General features: G+C 31.8%; 1 protein-coding gene across 2 annotated transcripts in view; it reads right to left on the bottom strand.

The window, feature by feature from the left end:
* The window catches only part of LOC143230249 (dnaJ homolog l(2)tid, mitochondrial), a 28,197-nt gene that overhangs the window by 4,775 nt on the left and 4,299 nt on the right, over positions 1-19,123 (bottom strand). For both annotated transcript variants that reach the window (XM_076463454.1, XM_076463455.1), the window contains exons 3-10: positions 18,422-18,505; positions 16,963-17,184; positions 13,419-13,571; positions 9,643-9,790; positions 7,739-7,803; positions 6,474-6,602; positions 4,800-4,915; positions 1,271-1,368 (exon numbers count right to left, since the gene is read on the bottom strand). In XM_076463454.1, the coding sequence (XP_076319569.1) occupies positions 1,271-1,368; positions 4,800-4,915; positions 6,474-6,602; positions 7,739-7,803; positions 9,643-9,790; positions 13,419-13,571; positions 16,963-17,184; positions 18,422-18,505 (1,015 nt within the window). The remainder of the gene's footprint in view (positions 1-1,270; positions 1,369-4,799; positions 4,916-6,473; positions 6,603-7,738; positions 7,804-9,642; positions 9,791-13,418; positions 13,572-16,962; positions 17,185-18,421; positions 18,506-19,123) is intronic.

The raw sequence follows: 19,123 nt of genomic DNA, 5'->3' as shown, positions 1-19,123 counted from the left end.
GGTGGTACTCTCAGGGAGTCAAGTTACATGATGGTGGTACTCTCAGGGAGTCAAGTTACATGATGGTGGTACTCTCAGGAGTCAAGTTACATGATGGTGGTACTCTCAGGAGTCAAGTTACATGATGGTGGTACTCTCAGGAGTCAAGTTACATGATGGTGGTACTCTCAGGGAGTCAAGTTACATGATGGTGGTACTCTCAGGGAGTCAAGTTACATGATGGTGGTACTCTCAGGGAGTCAAGTTACATGATGGTGGTACTCTCAGGGAGTCAAGTTACATGATGGTGGTACTCTCAGGGAGTCAAGTTACATGATGGTGGTACTCTCAGGGAGTCAAGTTACATAATGGTGGTACTCTCAGGAAGTCAAGTTACATGATGGTGGTACTCTCAGGGAGTCAAGTTACATGATGGTGGTACTCTCAGGGAGTCAAGTTACATGATGGTGGTACTCTCGAATTGGTGGAGAAATGATTTATGTTGATGTGCATGAGAGACATGTTAGTATCTTTAATTCCAATGGGAGAGGGTAGCACAAAATAAGAAAAGCTGATCTTATGAGTGGAAGGAAGTACCATATTGGAAGGGTGATGTACCCTCTTAGGCCTAAAACATATGAAATGTGGTATTAATTTGTAAGTATTAGTATCAGAGTTAGCTGTACATCTACAAAAGTACATCATCTAACTTGTTCACTTAATTCAATAGACAATCATACACAAATAATATCATTCAACATATGATGTGCTGAAACAGATTTTACTTACAAATCTGTCTACTTTGTATAAACAAAGTGATAAATAGCACTAAACAAATTTCTGGGACAGAAAGCTTAAAGAAATAAACATTTTGTAAACACAGAAATTCCTATTATTATATTGTTATATTATTATTATATTGTTATTGTATTATAATAAAACTGATATATTTCCAATAAGTTAAACACAAAATATATATTACTATCTCTACTATCAATACATCTGAAACTCTACATTTGTAAAAGTAGTTTAAAACTACAAAGACAAACAACTATGACATTACAGAAATAAAACAATTATGAGATACTCCTTGTCCAGTGAAGACTTGATGTAATTCTAGAGTATGGAATAGCAACTGAGCTTTAGAAGGACGATAAAATTATAAACATTGTTACACCTACTCATTACACTTTCCTGTTACAGAGTGATTAATATATTCACCAAATCCTCACATGTTGTGCTTGAAAATATTCATCTTTACTTATATTTGAAATAACATAAAAACACAAACCTTCTGACGTGTCACTTATATCATCTATTGTGCCTGGTGTGTTCTCTTCTATTTCAGCATATGCCTGAAGCAAGGCTTTCTGTTCACGTGTTAACTTTCTGAAGTAAAAAAAATGTGAAATATGTTCATATTAAATAAACTCAAACCAATACATCACTTACTAACATTTCTCCAACTTAAAAATATGACCACAGAACGTTTTATACAATGTTAAACACAAAGCTACACAACAGGCAATCTGTACTGGCACATCATGAGAACTGAAAACTGGGTTTTTGTATTATAATTACCACTTAACATACCAGATAATTACAAATTTTTAAACTTTTGATTCTTTTGAAATTTCTTTTTGTTGCAGTAAAATACAGTATGATAAAACTGTTCGATTCTGTATACACAATTTAAAAGATTTTATTTATATAGAAAAAGAAAGTGAAACACAGAGAAAAGGTCACTAAAAGTGACATTAAATCTTTGATACCAAAACTGAGTTGGGTCACAACATAACACAATAGTGCATTTTTTTAATACCCAAACTGTGAGTCTGGTCACAAAAAAAGGCACAGTAACATTTTTTGATACCCAAACTGTGAGTCTGGTCACAAAAAAAGGCACAGTAACATTTTTTGATACCCAAACTGTGAGTCTGGTCACAAAAAAAGGCACAGTAACATTTTTTGATACCCAAACTGTGAGTCTGGTCACAAAAAAAGGCAGAGTAACATTTTTTGATACCCAAACTGTGAGTCTCGTCACAAAAAAAGGCACAGTAATATTTTTTGATACCCAAACTGTGAGTCTGGTGATAAAAAAAGGCACAGTAACATTTTTTGATACCCAAACTGTGAGTCTGGTCACAAAAAAAGGCACAGTAACATTTTTTGATACCCAAACTGTGAGTCTGGTCACAAAAAAAGGCACAGTAACATTTTTTGATACCCAAACTGTGAGTCTGGTCACAAAAAAAGGCACAGTAACATTTTTTGATACCCAAACTGTGAGTCTGGTCACAAAGAAAGGCACAGTAACATTTTTTGATACCCAAACTGTTACTTTACATGCACTTGCAGCACCTACTTACTACATCAGGATAAAACATTATTCATGCACAAATAAGTTCAGTATGTAAAGTTACATATCTTTCCTTTTACAGCAATATTCCAGAAAGTTTTCAATTATACATGATCTGCATTTATTGTCTGAATGTGGAAAAAGTTTACTTTTTTTACAGTTAATTTGCTGGAGTACATTTTTAACATCACTACATGAATTTAGAAACTGCCCATCTTCAGAGCCGATGAACTACTGTAATGATTTTATTATTGTTTTATACTCTCTGTCCACCAAAGTGAATAAAAAACTCAGATTTTAGAGTGCAATACTGAATGAATATTCTTATGTGTGTGACATCTAATTTAAACAAGACCTTTCATACCAAATGAAACACTAGCATTTAGTGGTAGTGTCCATCCTGTATCTTGACCCACATCAAATATAATGTAATTATAATGGTTATGAAATGTCATTTAAAATATTTGTTATTCAACTGGAAAGAGATAACAAACAAACATAACATAAGAGAGCATGGATTACCCAATGTCAAACTTTACAAACCCACACAAGTACCTCAGTTTACTTTGAGTACTCGTAGAAATAATTTTACCTGAAAAATGTTTTACTATGTTTTGTTTAGTGGCATGGCTCCCAGTTTGGGTACCAAGTGTGCTAAAAATTACTGTATACCTGTATTTCACTAAATATATTAAATTCATATCAATTCTTCTTCAAACCAGTAATGCCCACTGTTAATTATAACAATCATCTACTTGTCTTCAAACCAGTAATGCCCACTGTTAATTATAACAATCATCTACTTGTCTTCAAACCAGTAATGACCACTGGTAATTATAACAATCATCTACTTGTCTTCAAACCAGTAATGACCACTGGTAATTATAACAATCATCTACTTGTCTTCAAACCAGTAATGACCACTGGTAATTATAACAATCATCTACTTGTCTTCAAACCAGTAATGACCACTGGTAATTATAACAATCATCTACTTGTCTTCAAACCAGTAATGACCACTGGTAATTATAACAATCATCTACTTGTCTTCAAACCAGTAATGACCACTGGTAATTATAACAATCATCTACTTGTCTTCAAACCAGTAATGACCACTGGTAATTATAACAATCATCTACTTGTCTTCAAACCAGTAATGACCACTGGTAATTATAACAATCATCTACTTGTCTTCAAACCAGTAATGACCACTGGTAATTATAACAATCATCTACTTGTCTTCAAACCAGTAATGACCACTGGTAATTATAACAATCATCTACTTGTCTTCAAACCAGTAATGACCACTGGTAATTATAACAATCATCTACTTGTCTTCAAACCAGTAATGACCACTGGTAATTATAACAATCATCTACTTGTCTTCAAACCAGTAATGCCCACTGGTAATTATAACAATCATCTACTTGTCTTCAAACCAGTAATGACCACTGGTAATTATAACAATCATCTACTTGTCTTCAAACCAGTAATGACCACTGGTAATTATAACAATCATCTACTTGTCTTCAAACCAGTAATGACCACTGGTAATTATAACAATCATCTACTTGTCTTCAAACCAGTAATGACCACTGGTAATTATAACAATCATCTACTTATCTTCAAACCAGTAATGCCCACTGTTAATTATAACAATCATCTACTTGTCTTCAAACCAGTAATGACCACTGGTAATTATAACAATCATCTACTTGTCTTCAAACCAGTAATGACCACTGGTAATTATAACAATCATCTACTTGTCTTCAAACCAGTAATGACCACTGGTAATTATAACAATCATCTACTTATCTTCAAACCAGTAATGCCCACTGTTAATTATAACAATCATCTACTTGTCTTCAAACCAGTAATGACCACTGGTAATTATAACAATCATCTACTTATCTTCAAACCAGTAATGCCCACTGGTAATTATAACAATCATCTACTTGTCTTCAAACCAGTAATGACCACTGGTAATTATAACAATCATCTACTTGTCTTCAAACCAGTAATGACCACTGGTAATTATAACAATCATCTACTTATCTTCAAACCAGTAATGCCCACTGTTAATTATAACAATCATCTACTTGTCTTCAAACCAGTAATGCCCACTGGTAATTATAACAATCATCTACTTATCTTCAAACCAGTAATGCCCACTGGTAATTATAACAATCATCTACTTGTCTTCAAACCAGTAATGCCCACTGGTAATTATAACAATCATCTACTTGTCTTCAAACCAGTAATGACCACTGGTAATTATAACAATCATCTACTTGTCTTCAAACCAGTAATGCCCACTGGTAATTATAACAATCATCTATTGTATGAAAAGTAACAAAATAACTGTTAAATTTGTACTTGTTCTCGACCAACAAGTTCAAAAACCAACTTTAAAAACCTAGTGTTTTACTATGAAACAAAAAACATTATTGAAACATACTGTGGTATCTTGATCTTGATGTGAATGTAGTGATCCCCGTAACCATACGAGTTCATTTTCTTTATCCCTTTTCCTGCTACTCTCAATCTTGCATGAGATGAAGTTCCTGGTGGGATCTATAACCAAAAACATACTTTTACAATTAGTAATAAACTCTTACCACTGTATTAACCCTATAAGTAACGGCACCCCTGTACTGCATGTGTCATAAGATTTTACTTTATTATATTCAAAATTGAAATTATAGTTTAAAGTCTTATATAAATTTTGATTAATTCATTTCAAGAGAAACCTTCAGTTGGATGTACAAAGTTAGGATGGATTTTGTAGCTTGAGAATGAGTTGGATATACTAAACCTTCTAAACGTACAAAGATCTAGTTTAATTTCTCTGTTTACACATTCTTTCTACAAGCACTTCACAGCATGTTGGCAGAAATAAACTAATTTCTTGGGACTTTTGACAGATGCCATGCCCACTTTCAACACATTGAGTTGGAATTTTTCACCTAATTATACTTGATTGAGCTATATATTTGTAACCAATAGAAATACTACATTTTTAAATATTATTTTTCAACAGTTTGTTTAAAATTACACAGAGAACTTAGAATTTTAGCTGCTTTTCTCCTCATTAATGGTTTAGTTGTTTCTCACATATAAATATTTTAGTTAGGTGGACAGTTAAGTCTTATTTAAACTTTAGTTCCATAGTTTAGGTAATTATGTGTTATTTATGTTTTAAAATTCATACAAGAAAGTTTCAATAATTGTTTAAAAATGTAAAACTACACTGCCTCAATTTACTAGGCTTTGTGTAGTTAGAAAAACTCCCAACGTTCCATCAATGGTTAGTGCTGCTGCAAAGGATACTGTAAAAATTAACTTTTCATGAAAAAAAACCCAACAGCTCACAATTATGAATTTAACAAAAACAAAATTTTCATGATTATTTGATGTAAAATATAAGCATATTTTAAGCACATTTCTTCCCGTTCTTAGTTATAAACATTTTGTTACTTGTTACATTGATTGTAACACTTGAAATATTCAAACTCTGAATGCAAATAACTACAATAAAAATCTTGAATTAACATAATTAATTAAAACAAACTCATTCTTTGTGTACAAAATATTCAATCTTTAACAAAACCTTCCTAATTCTTCTTAAAATCAATTAAGAAAACTCAAAATTGTGTTTTTGAACTGTGTTTCATTCTCAATATAAGCTATGTTCACTAGATTATACCCGAGCTTCATCGAGTTAAATCATAAAACAGTTCATAACCTCTTTTGACTGCAGCTTTTGTTTTTATTCATTAAAAATTAAATTTACACCATTATAAAACACTTGAATTTCCTTGCACATATCAATCTTGCACAAAGAACACAGTAGTTAAACAAGTAGGATTAATGACATTATAAACACTTACAAGTTCAAGACATAAATTTAACACTAAAATATGGTACACCCTATAAACAAGTAACATGATACAATCATGTTATGCTTAAAGATCACAACCAAGAATTAACATTGGTCAGTGAAAGGAATTATTATTGGATACCGTTACAAGGTTTGTTTTTGATACTATATACAAATTCCTAATGAATATTAAATATATTTTAGCAACTTAGTATTAATGTATATCATATGAAACTCTGAAAGTATACAAACTTTGAGGGTAATATCCTCGTAAATTCCTTGCACTCTCACAGTTCCTCCTAACACTGCTTGAGAAAGACTAATCATAACATCTGTGTGAACGTCAGCACCATCTCGACGAAAATAATCACTCTGTTGAACCTATAAACATTCACAAGTATAGTTACAGTACAAATATAATGCCATGAAGATAAACCTTTAGTTGAATAACAGTATTATATGTTGAAATACATTCCTTGGCACTCCACTTTTCAAAATTTAAATTTTTTTCTGTTCTTTTTGTCTTTTTTATACCCAGACAAAGTGAAAACTATTATACAAACAAGATAACCCAGTGACTACTAAAACAATAGTTTATAATTCACCAAGCCATTGGTAAAGGATGCAGACATAGTCAAAATAGCTGCTTCTACAAACTAATGTAACAATAAATGTATTCAGTATATAGCTGCAAGGTTGAAACAGATGTTCTAAGAATGCAACACCAAAACATTCAACCTGCACATAATTAACAAACTGCCTGGTACACGAAAAATGTCGTTTCTTCACTTCTATACATTTTTCAGCAAACATATTTAATGCAAAATATTCAGCTTCAAGATAAACACGAAAAAAAGTTTGTTTTCCTGAATTAAACAAAAGTAACTCCTCCATTCTAATGGCTTATCACTACCTTGTCAGTTTTGTAGATTTTTACAGTTAAAGCAATTTGGTGTAGTTACTTTTATGCACAAAGTTACACAATGACCTACTGCACACCAAGAAATGCCTGCAGATTTGCTACTGCACCACTAGGGGAGGTAGATTAAATCAACTTATAATATTTGAAATAACTTCTTATTTAAGCTTATGCTTTTAAACCCTAAACTGTTTTGAACAATAAATTGTTTTGTGTTTGACTTTGTTCTCTTAAGTGTTTTGACTTTCATATCTACCATGATAATTAATACCTTCATTAAATTTGCTTAGGTTAGACTGATTGAATTAGATGTATGCTTCAAGTAACGTTTTTTAAAAGTCTAACAATGGTTGGATTATGCGTTCTCTTTTTCTGATTTTATTACTACAGAATTTCATTCACATACTTCTATGATCTCTCAGTAGGTGGTGTAAAAACAACCACTACTGAAACTACATTAAAAAAAATCGTACATGTAAAAATTAAATTAACTTGTAAGAACAGATTACAATCTATTTACACCAATGTGGTGCAAGATGTTATGTGCACACCAGCCAAGAAAAGGTTGATCTAAACAGAGACAGAATATTAGTCTTACCCTGAAAGTTACAAACAATTCCCTTTTCCCAACCTGCATTCTTACAGTCTGGCCATCTTCCACACCTATTAAAAACAAAGGTAAAACATGCTGAGTAAATGCACCTAACATATAACATAAATTTTAAAGTATTTATAATTATCTAGAATCACAATTCATCTAAACAACAAAAAACTGTCATGTGCTGCATCTAATAATTACATATTTCAATAATAAAATCTCACCTTCAAAAATAGGTTATTAGTATTGGTAACTCTGTCTCACCTGCTGGAACTGGTGTATTAATATTAGTAACTCTGTCTCACCTTCTGGAACTGGTGTATTAATATTAGTAACCTAGTCTCACCTGCTAGAACTGGTGTATTAATATTAGTAACTTAGTCTCACCTGCTGGAACTGGTGTATTAATATTAGTAACTTTGTCTCACCTTCTGGAACTGGTGTATTAATATCAGTAACTCTGTCTCACCTTCTGGAACTGGTGTATTAATATTAGTAACTTTGTCTCACCTTCTGGAACTGGTGTATTAATATTAGTAACCTAGTCTCACCTGCTGGAACTGGTGTATTAATATTAGTAACTTAGTCTCACCTGCTGGAACTGGTGTATTAATATTAGTAACTTTGTCTCACCTTCTGGAACTGGTGTATTAATATTAGTAACCTAGTCTCACCTGCTGGAACTGGTGTATTAATATTAGTAACTTAGTCTCACCTGCTGGAACTGGTGTATTAATATTAGTAACTTAGTCTCACCTGCTGGAACTGGTGTATTAATATTAGTAACTTAGTCTCACCTACTGGAACTGGTGTATTAATATTAGTAACTTTGTCTCACCTTCTGGAACTGGTGTATTAATATTAGTAACTTTGTCTCACCTGCTGGAACTGGTGTATTAATATTAGTAACCTAGTCTCACCTGCTGGAACTGGTGTATTAATATTAGTAACTTAGTCTCACCTGCTGGAACTGGTGTATTAATATTAGTAACTTAGTCTCACCTGCTGGAACTGGTGTATCAATATTAGTAACCAAGTCTCACCTGCTGGAACTGGTGTATTAATATTAGTAACTTAGTCTCACCTGCTGGAACTGGTGTATTAATATTAGTAACTTTGTCTCACCTGCTGGAACTGGTGTATCAATATTAGTAACCAAGTCTCACCTGCTTGAACTGGTGTATTAATATTAGTAACCTAGTCTCACCTGCTGGAACTGGTGTATTAATATTAGTAACTTTGTCTCACCTACTGGAACTGGTGTATTAATATTAGTAACTTTGTCTCACCTTCTGGAACTGGTGTATTAATATTAGTAACTTTGTCTCACCTGCTGGAACTGGTGTATTAATATTAGTAACTTAGTCTCACCTGCTGGAACTGGTGTATTAATATTAGTAACTTAGTCTCACCTGCTGGAACTGGTGTATTAATATTAGTAACTTAGTCTCACCTGCTGGAACTGGTGTATTAATATTAGTAACTTAGTCTCACCTGCTGGAACTGGTGTATTAATATTAGTAACTTAGTCTCACCTGCTGGAACTGGTGTATTAATATTAGTAACCTAGTCTCACCTGCTGGAACTGGTGTATTAATATTAGTAACTTAGTCTCACCTGCTGGAACTGGTGTATTAATATTAGTAACTTAGTCTCACCTGCTGGAACTGGTGTATCAATATTAGTAACTTTGTCTCACCTTCTGGAACTGGTGTATTAATATTAGTAACCTAGTCTCACCTTCTGGAACTGGTGTATTAATATCAGTAACTCTGTCTCACCTGCTGGAACTGGTGTATTAATATTAGTAACTTAGTCTCACCTGCTTGAACTGGTGTATTAATATTAGTAACTTAGTCTCACCTGCTGGAACTGGTGTATTAATATTAGTAACTTAGTCTCACCTGCTGGAACTGGTACTGTCACAGTTTTCTTCTGCACAGTTGATCCCTTGCCTTCACATTCATTACATGGAAACTTTATATGCATGCGTGTCCCATGGCAGCGTCGACAAGTACTTCTCATGACAAATGGTCCTGTGCTAATAGTTTCCTATGCGTATAAATCAAAACCTATCCTAAATTTCAAACAAATTTTCTAACGTAAAACAGAAAAATTAGTAATTTACTCAGCAGTGAATTACTGTAAACTAAGAGATACAAAAATGCAGCAAAAAAATATAAATATACAAAAAAATGATGGTAAGGAAAGATTCATTGTTTTTATCACACAACCTGCGTTACAACACAAAGACTGAAAAAGAACAAGGTTATGATCTCACAATGGTCTCCCCCTGGTGAGAACAGGAAAAACAACTATACATGATTAATGAAGAAGATGGTTAGAAAACTAAAGAAACTGTTATACAAAGTCAAGGAAATAAAGATTTATGTAAAAAAAGAAACAATTACTCAAACACCACTGGTTTATCACATAGATATCACAAGCACATGACGAAAACCAAACATTCAGCACACAACAGAGATCATTACCATATGGCAAAGACACTCCAGGCATATGAAAGAAAAATAATTGGCATATTGCACAAACACTGTAGGTATGTGAAAGAAAGATTATCTCTCACATCCTCTCTGTATCTGCAGGTATTTACAACATACAACAAAAAAATTTACAAATATCTAGCCCTCTAGCAACAATATTACAAGTAATGAGAGTAAATTAGAAGCTGTGAGTAAAATGATGTTACTATTACAAAAGCCTAGTACAACAATTAACCTTTTCTCAATGGGTTCTGTACAATATACACAAGTTTATCTACACATTTGCATATGTTAAGTATTTGCATTATAACTTCTGATATAACATGTACATCTTCACAAAATTTGGTGGACTTTTAGTAAAGATTGGAATTGTTTTGTACACAGATTTATTTGTGAAACTACCAAGACTGTTTCATTGCTAGTTTGAGTGCAAAGTGGTTTCATGTTATGATTAAAAAATTATTCTTTGTTCCAAAATTCTCAATTATTATTTGTGTAATCTCCAAAACGTCATAAATACATTGCATACATTTGTTTTTAGTAAAACTTTATATTTTGTTACTTTCTATACTCAACGTGAGGTCTGTCATTTGACCAACCTCGTAACCATCATAAAAAAAGTTAGAAAATAAGTATAAATTATACTGTTTTCATGCTAGAATCACTACATATTATAACATGAAAATACAAATGTTCAGTTTAAGTAGCTTAAGTCTCATAATGATATATATTTATTTATTATTTCATTTACCTTCCAGTCATGCCTACCTAACATTACATAACTTGCATTTACACGGTGCATGTGTACTCACATAACATGCTGCATATCCCGTAATATAAAACAGACCTTTAGTCTTCCCTATCTTGGCTGTGTTTTAATGGACTTTTATTTTGTAATACACAGTCACATTTCAATTATTATATATGTATGTATATAGATTATTACTATTTAGAAGTAAATTATTACACTTATTTTTCTTAAAATATAAAATAATAAATCAATAAGTAAATTAAACAATTATCTCTTCTAGCTAAGCCCTTTGGACTAAGTTGCTTCTGGACATAGTTTGCTGAGCCTTTCAAAATTTTGCATGTTGAGGATATCAAATAAAATTTATTTTAGATTTTATATATACAGCTGAATAACCAAAAAATCATAAATAACTATACTGATACCATAGAATTCTAATTTATTAACCTTAGTAACTAAGCTGTATTTAAGTTTAAAAAAATGAAACTTCAAGCAGACTGAAGACACAATCTACCTTCTTGAAATTTTGGTTCAAAAGAATATGGTAGTCTTTTCACAGATTAAAATAGCTAAGAAGATCTCTCTAAGTTGTTGATTGGTTATTCACATGTCATATACTGAAGTACATGTATAGAAGGAGCCATTTCCAAAAACAGAAAGAGGTGAATGGGGCCACCAGGTTTGATTCAGTACATAAACCCATATCTCAGCAAAATAAAAAGATACAAGGTTCTTATTTTATATTCTAGATTTTCAACATTAGTAACTTGAGTTCCTAACTTGTATGAAACTATAGACTTAGTATTTTAATATCACAAAACCTCAAAATTTAAACTGTTGCATTCAACATACCATGGACTCACTAAAATCTCTAAGGAATATATCTACTCTTAAATTAAGAAATTAACTCATATATAATGTTAAGTTTTGAATTATGATATATAATTTAATTCCAAACTTGACATAAATTCGTTAAGTAGTTGTTAATAAAATTTTGAATGCAAGTTAACAAATGCAATGACATGGTCTTTGACCCCTGACCCATCGAGAAAGGTTTAAACAACATACACAACATACAATTCTCACAGAGTTGGAGATTTGTTATAATTATCACCTTTAAGATAATTAACTTCAACCCTCTTGTTATAAGAACTAAATAATAATTAAATATTAATTCACCAAATGAAGAAAATAACATCTGTTAAACTAAACAGTTTTGTTTATCCATCAACTTGCTTGTAGTGTAAACAGTCTCAAATTTAAACACTATAAGAGGAAGACAAAAACAACTAAACCACTACAAGTGGGAGTTTCATGCATGTTGTCATTTTGTGGATGAAAAGATACAGGATTAGGTATACATGATTCTAGTTCACTTCAATTAATTGTTTGTCACAAGTAACAACATTTGTAATTGTGTCATAAAATTACTAAAACTAAAGACTAGCAAAAAACTTTATATTTAAAACTCCAGCAATAAATAAATTCCAGAATTGTCATATTTTAACCATTTGACAAGGACTACCCACCATTTCCTGTCATTTTGTCTTGTTATTACATGGATAATTCATCCGTACACTTACAAACAATAACAGCACCATGTGACAAACAGTAACTGAAGTTCAGTCCGTTAGAGTAAGATAAGCAACTCTGACCACATTTTTAGAAACTATCATATTTATGAACTTCAATGAAGTTAGCTTCTTCCAGCAAGATCTGCTCATTATATCATGTCTGTTTTCCAATCTTATCCTTAACAATTACTGCTTCATTTTTATATCTTTTTGAAAATTAATGCAGATACCCTTTTAATAAGTGGCCAACTGATTAAAGTAACTTTCTGAAATTCTTGATGACGAGAAACCCACTTGAAATAAAAGTGTATCTCAGAATGGCTGGTATGGGTATTAACACTTTTATTGATAGGGAGAAAACAATGTTTCGACCTTCCTAGGTCATACTGAGGTTAAAGTTCAGGTCAACTTGAAGATGACCTAGGAAGGTCAAATCATTGTTCTCTGCTTATCAGTAAAAGTGTTAATATCCATACAAGCCATTTTGAGATACATTTAAATTTGTGAATTGTCAACTGAACTATATTATGAGAAAACAACAACACAGGTATACACAGTACAACAACCTATTCACACTTTCTTTAATGGCAAAACTGATTATTTTACATGTTAACTAGCTTCATTTTGCTATAATGGTGCCTAAAAATGTTTGTTGCCATAAGTAACATATACATCAACTTCCTTGGAGCAGGCACTATCAAGTAAGAGAGTTTTTGTAAATAAAGTCTCGAATAGTTAAACCGTAACACTAGGAGACCATGAATACTTGAAGTTTTCCTCTCACCAGTTTGATATCAGACAACAGAATTCATCTAAGCATGTTATGAAAACAGAATAATGTGTTTATTACTCACCATTCCTGTCCCATTACAGTACGGACATCTGATTGCTTTCGTTCCAGGTTCACAACGAGAACCATTACATTTGGGACAGGTATCAATAATGTTAACGGTGACATCTTTATTCACCCCTCGTGCCGCTTGTTGGAAACTTAGCTTCATAATAATCTGCAGTTTGTAAATAATTAATCATACTTATTAAACCTTTCAGTGATTAAATGAAACAACTATTTACTTTATCAACTAATACCAAGAAAACAATATTAAAACTACCAACTGTATAAGGTTCAGAAGGAAACACCCACCATTCACACATGTATGAATTACAAACTTTACCAGTATATCACAAGAACTAAAACAATATTAAAACTACCAACTGTATAAGGTTCAGAAGGAAACACCCACCATTCACATGTATGAATTACAAACTTTACCAGTACTTCACAAGAACTAAAACAATATTAAAACTACCAACTGTATAAGGTTCAGAAGGAAACACCCACCATTCACACATGTATGAATTACAAACTTTACCAGTACTTCACAAGAACTAAAACAATATTAAAACTACCAACTGTATAAGGTTCAGAAGGAAACACCCACCATTCACACATGTATGAATTACAAACTTTACCAGTACTTCACAAGAACTAAAACAATATTAAAACTACCAACTGTATAAGGTTCAGAAGGAAACACCCACCATTCACACATGTATGAATTACAAACTTTACCAGTACTTCACAAGAACTAAAACAATATTAAAACTACCAACTGTATAAGGTTCAGAAGGAAACACCCACCATTCACACATGTATGAATTACAAACTTTACCAGTACTTCACAAGAACTAAAACAATATTAAAACTACCAACTGTATAAGGTTCAGAAGGAAACACCCACCATTCACACATGTATGAATTACAAACTTTACCAGTACTTCACAAGAACTAAAACAATATTAAAACTACCAACTGTATAAGGTTCAGAAGGAAACACCCACCATTCACACATGTATGAATTACAAACTTTACCAGTACTTCACAAGAACTAAAACAATATTAAAACTACCAACTGTATAAGGTTCAGAAGGAAACACCCACCATTCACACATGTATGAATTACAAACTTTACCAGTACTTCACAAGAACTAAAACAATATTAAAACTACCAACTGTATAAGGTTCAGAAGGAAACACCCACCATTCACACATGTATGAATTACAAACTTTACCAGTACTTCACAAGAACTAAAACAATATTAAAACTACCAACTGTATAAGGTTCAGAAGGAAACACCCACCATTCACACATGTATGAATTACAAACTTTACCAGTACTTCACAAGAACTAAAACAATATTAAAACTACCAACTGTATAAGGTTCAGAAGGAAACACCCACCATTCACACATGTATGAATTACAAACTTTACCAGTACTTCACAAGAACTAAAACAATATTAAAACTACCAACTGTATAAGGTTCAGAAGGAAACACCCACCATTCACACATGTATGAATTACAAACTTTACCAGTACTTCACAAGAACTAAAACAATATTAAAACTACCAACTGTATAAGGTTCAGAAGGAAACACCCACCATTCACACATGTATGAATTACAAACTTTACCAGTACTTCACAAGAACTAAAACAATATTAAAACTACCAACTGTATAAGGTTCAGAAGGAAACACCCACCATTCACACATGTATGAATTACAAACTTTACCAGTACTTCACAAGAACTAAAACAATATTAAAACTACCAACTGTATAAGGTTCAGAAGGAAACACCCACCATTCACACATGTATGAATTACAAACTTTACCAGTACTTCACAAGAACTAAAACAATATTAAAACTACCAACTGTATAAGGTTCAGAAGGAAACACCCACCATTCACACATGTATGAATTACAAACTTTACCAGTACTTCACAAGAACTAAAACAATATTAAAACTACCAACTGTATAAGGTTCAGAAGGAAACACCCACCATTCACACATGTATGAATTACAAACTTTACCAGTACTTCACAAGAACTAAAACAATATTAAAACTACCAACTGTATAAGGTTCAGAAGGAAACACCCACCATTCACACATGTATGAATTACAAACTTTACCAGTACTTCACAAGAACTAAAACAATATTAAAACTACCAACTGTATAAGGTTCAGAAGGAAACACCCACCATTCACACATGTATGAATTACAAACTTTACCAGTACTTCACAAGAACTAAAACAATATTAAAACTACCAACTGTATAAGGTTCAGAAGGAAACACCCACCATTCACACATGTATGAATTACAAACTTTACCAGTACTTCACAAGAACTAAAACAATATTAAAGCTACCAACTGTATAAGGTTCAGAAGGAAACACCCACCATTCACACATGTATGAATTACAAACTTTACCAGTACTTCACAAGAACTAAAACAATATTAAAACTACCAACTGTATAAGGTTCAGAAGGAAACACCCACCATTCACACATGTATGAATTACAAACTTTACCAGTACTTCACAAGAACTAAAACAATATTAAAACTACCAACTGTATAAGGTTCAGAAGGAAACACCCACCATTCACACATGTATGAATTACAAACTTTACCAGTACTTCACAAGAACTATTCCTTTTTCCACTCTCGATATTTCTGTAAACTGCTAAAAACATGTCCACACAGATCAGCACCGGATGGTTGACCAACAGTGATAACTAATCACTCTATTGCCTGCAGTATACTTATAAACCAAAAACTTACATTTACTGATAAATTACTTCCATAATTAACAAGTTGTTTTAATTATAAATCTTATAATACACTAAAAAACTATATATCTTTCAATCACACAGACGTAATAACAGTATGAAAATTAATGTGGGTGTTTCATACGTATGGGTAAATGATTTATATACAAGATGACACTAATATAGGTGTTTTGTACACCTGTGTAAGTGACTTACAAACAAGATGGTACTAATGTGTATGTGATTTATATAAAAGGTGGTTCTGATTCATCACTAGCACTATTCATGGTTCTTTTCTGCTTTTATGAACTCTTTAAAAAATTTAAGAGGTGAAATACTCCAACAGAAGAAATGCTATAGAAGATAAAATAGTTCAACATAAACGACAATGTAAAAGATCAAATGTTCCAAAAAATGAAACTGGTGGAACCATGAAAATCCAACATATACAAATGATATATCTTTAACACTACACCACTTGATGTATGTAAATAAAAAAAATGCATCCTTTTACACAAGCTGTATCTGATTAAACAAAAACATAACCAACCAGATCTGGAACACAGATGAAATTAGGTTATCTTTAATTGTAAAGTTATTTGTGAAACATCTGAATCTCTAACTTGAAAGTAACAAAAAGGTAACAATAACAAAAAAATAAAAATTTCAAGATTTATAGTCTGAAAATAAGACTTGTTCTTATGATAGTTTTCCTGATTTGTCAACTTAAAAAAAAAAGGTCAGAGACAAAAACCTACAAAATAACAGAGAAAGAAAATTATAAAACCTCTTGTGATTGTCCAAATCCAAACTGGGAGTCAGCAAAATCAAAATTAGAAAATCCTGTTTTGATTCCCATGTCCCCAAATATTTTGCGAAAAAGCTCTTCAGGGTCAATGGTTGACTGAAACCCTTGAAATCCCGTTGCACCAGGACCTCCAGCTGAACCAAAATCTGTTGTTGTCCCAAACTGATCATACTGTTTTCTTTTGTTATCATCACTGAGAACCTAAAGTTTGTATAAAAATAAAACAATAAAGTACATTGACAGATCCAGCAGTTAATACAATCAAACACTAGACCTTAAGTTATCAACTACAGATAGGAAGAAATGTGAATAAATAAACTACCATGTGAAATTAATTTTGAATAGACTGTATTGTTTGTCTTTATACAAACTTTGAACAGACTGTATTGTTTGTCTTTATACAAACTTTAAACAGGCTGTATTTTTGTCTTTATTCAAACTCTGGTAAGACTGTTTTGTTTGTCTTTATACAAACCTTGACTAGACTGAATTGTATTTATACACTTGAACATTTTTTATTATAAAAATAAAGGTTTGGAGACAGCTTGACTGGGTAGCAAAGAAAACATTATTATAAACATATAATATTTCAACAAGATTAGGTAACCATCAGGTTAAAGTACTGTACAGAGAGACAAGGATACATATAGAACAAAGAGGTAATATGACTGTAGATTGCTTGGTAGCTTCCTTTGTTTTGTGTTTACTGATGTCTTGTCCTTTGTTCAAAATTAGTGTCTTGTATAGATTTATTGCAGTTTCTTGAGCTCCAACAGTGGTAAACATGGTAAGGTTTTTTTTTATTATGTTTGGTGAATCTGGTTTCAACTTTTCTTCCAGCTTCTTCTATGTAAAATTCTGGGCAGTTATTGCACGTTATCTGATGAATGACTTTGGAATTGTGGGATTCTACATAATGAAACAAAACAGCCCAACTCTAAACCAACATTCCAGTTTACCAACATACCTTTACTGGCTTTGGAATTGTGGGATTCTGCATAATGGAACAAAACAGCCCAACTGTAAACCAACACTCCAGTTTACCAACATACCTTTACTAAGTTGTTACTAAATCTCCAATCATGTGGCCTCTTTGTTCCATACCATATGTATCTGTAGTAAACATCATGTATGTGAAACACTATACATTTATAGTAAACATTTCTTTATTATACATTCAAGCTGTGTCTAAACTTTTAAAATAGAATTTGGTAACAATAGTTGGATGAATTTCTTTAGTATTCCACCTTTTCTTTGTGATGATTAATAATAAGAGAGACAAGAGTTTGTTGTGAATAAAAGTAAGAGCAGTCCTTCACCTTATATAGTAGGACTATATTTCTAGTAATACACAAAAAGCATTTTTCTTTTAATTCCAATGCCAAAGTTTTGTTGTAATTATATAAATAATTAACAATAAAATAAAATTATTACTCACTTCATAAGCTTCTGAAACTTCTTGAAATTTCTTTGCTGCCTCAGGATCTCCTCTGTTGGTATCTGGATGGTACTTTTTAGCTAACTAAATACACAATTAATAAAACTACAAGTTGTTAATGTATTTAATTAATAAAACTACAAGTTGTTAATGTATTTAATGCCACTAGAGGTCATCAACATACCACTTTTACTTTTTTCATTGAGGAATTTGTTTTTCATCACAAATGCCTGATGAATGTTTTAAATATTCAGTGTCATATGAAACAGCTGGTTTGGATAGTCATGTAAAAATGAAGGAAAAATACATTCTAATGATAACATATATGAAACTTCAAACAATTTTTTTTTCACATGCTATTATTTAGATGAAAATAGATCCATGAAACAACTAAAAAATCATGACATGATAAGATTGTTTCACTTAGAGATAAATTTTAGTCCTTTCACAAAAAATTAACTCACAATTATTGACAAATTGAAATTTTCCTAAAGAAAATAGTTTAAGTGTTTTGAATAAAATCATAGATTTACTTAAATTATATCATATACTCTTCAACATTTCATTAAAACATCAAAGACTCAGAAATAATTAAACTTTACAGTAATACAAGTGTTTCTTGTGTTTTACAATCTCAAGCAGATTCTACAACTGTTGTACATAAACATTTATTATCAACTCACAAAACTGTCCTTTTAATGA

The sequence above is a fragment of the Tachypleus tridentatus genome, chromosome 10, assembly GCF_004210375.1.
Source record: "Tachypleus tridentatus isolate NWPU-2018 chromosome 10, ASM421037v1, whole genome shotgun sequence".
NCBI lineage: Eukaryota > Metazoa > Arthropoda > Merostomata > Xiphosura > Limulidae > Tachypleus > Tachypleus tridentatus.
The sequence above is the reverse complement of the archived record's forward strand: the minus strand, read 5'-3'. Positions and strand labels throughout refer to the sequence as shown.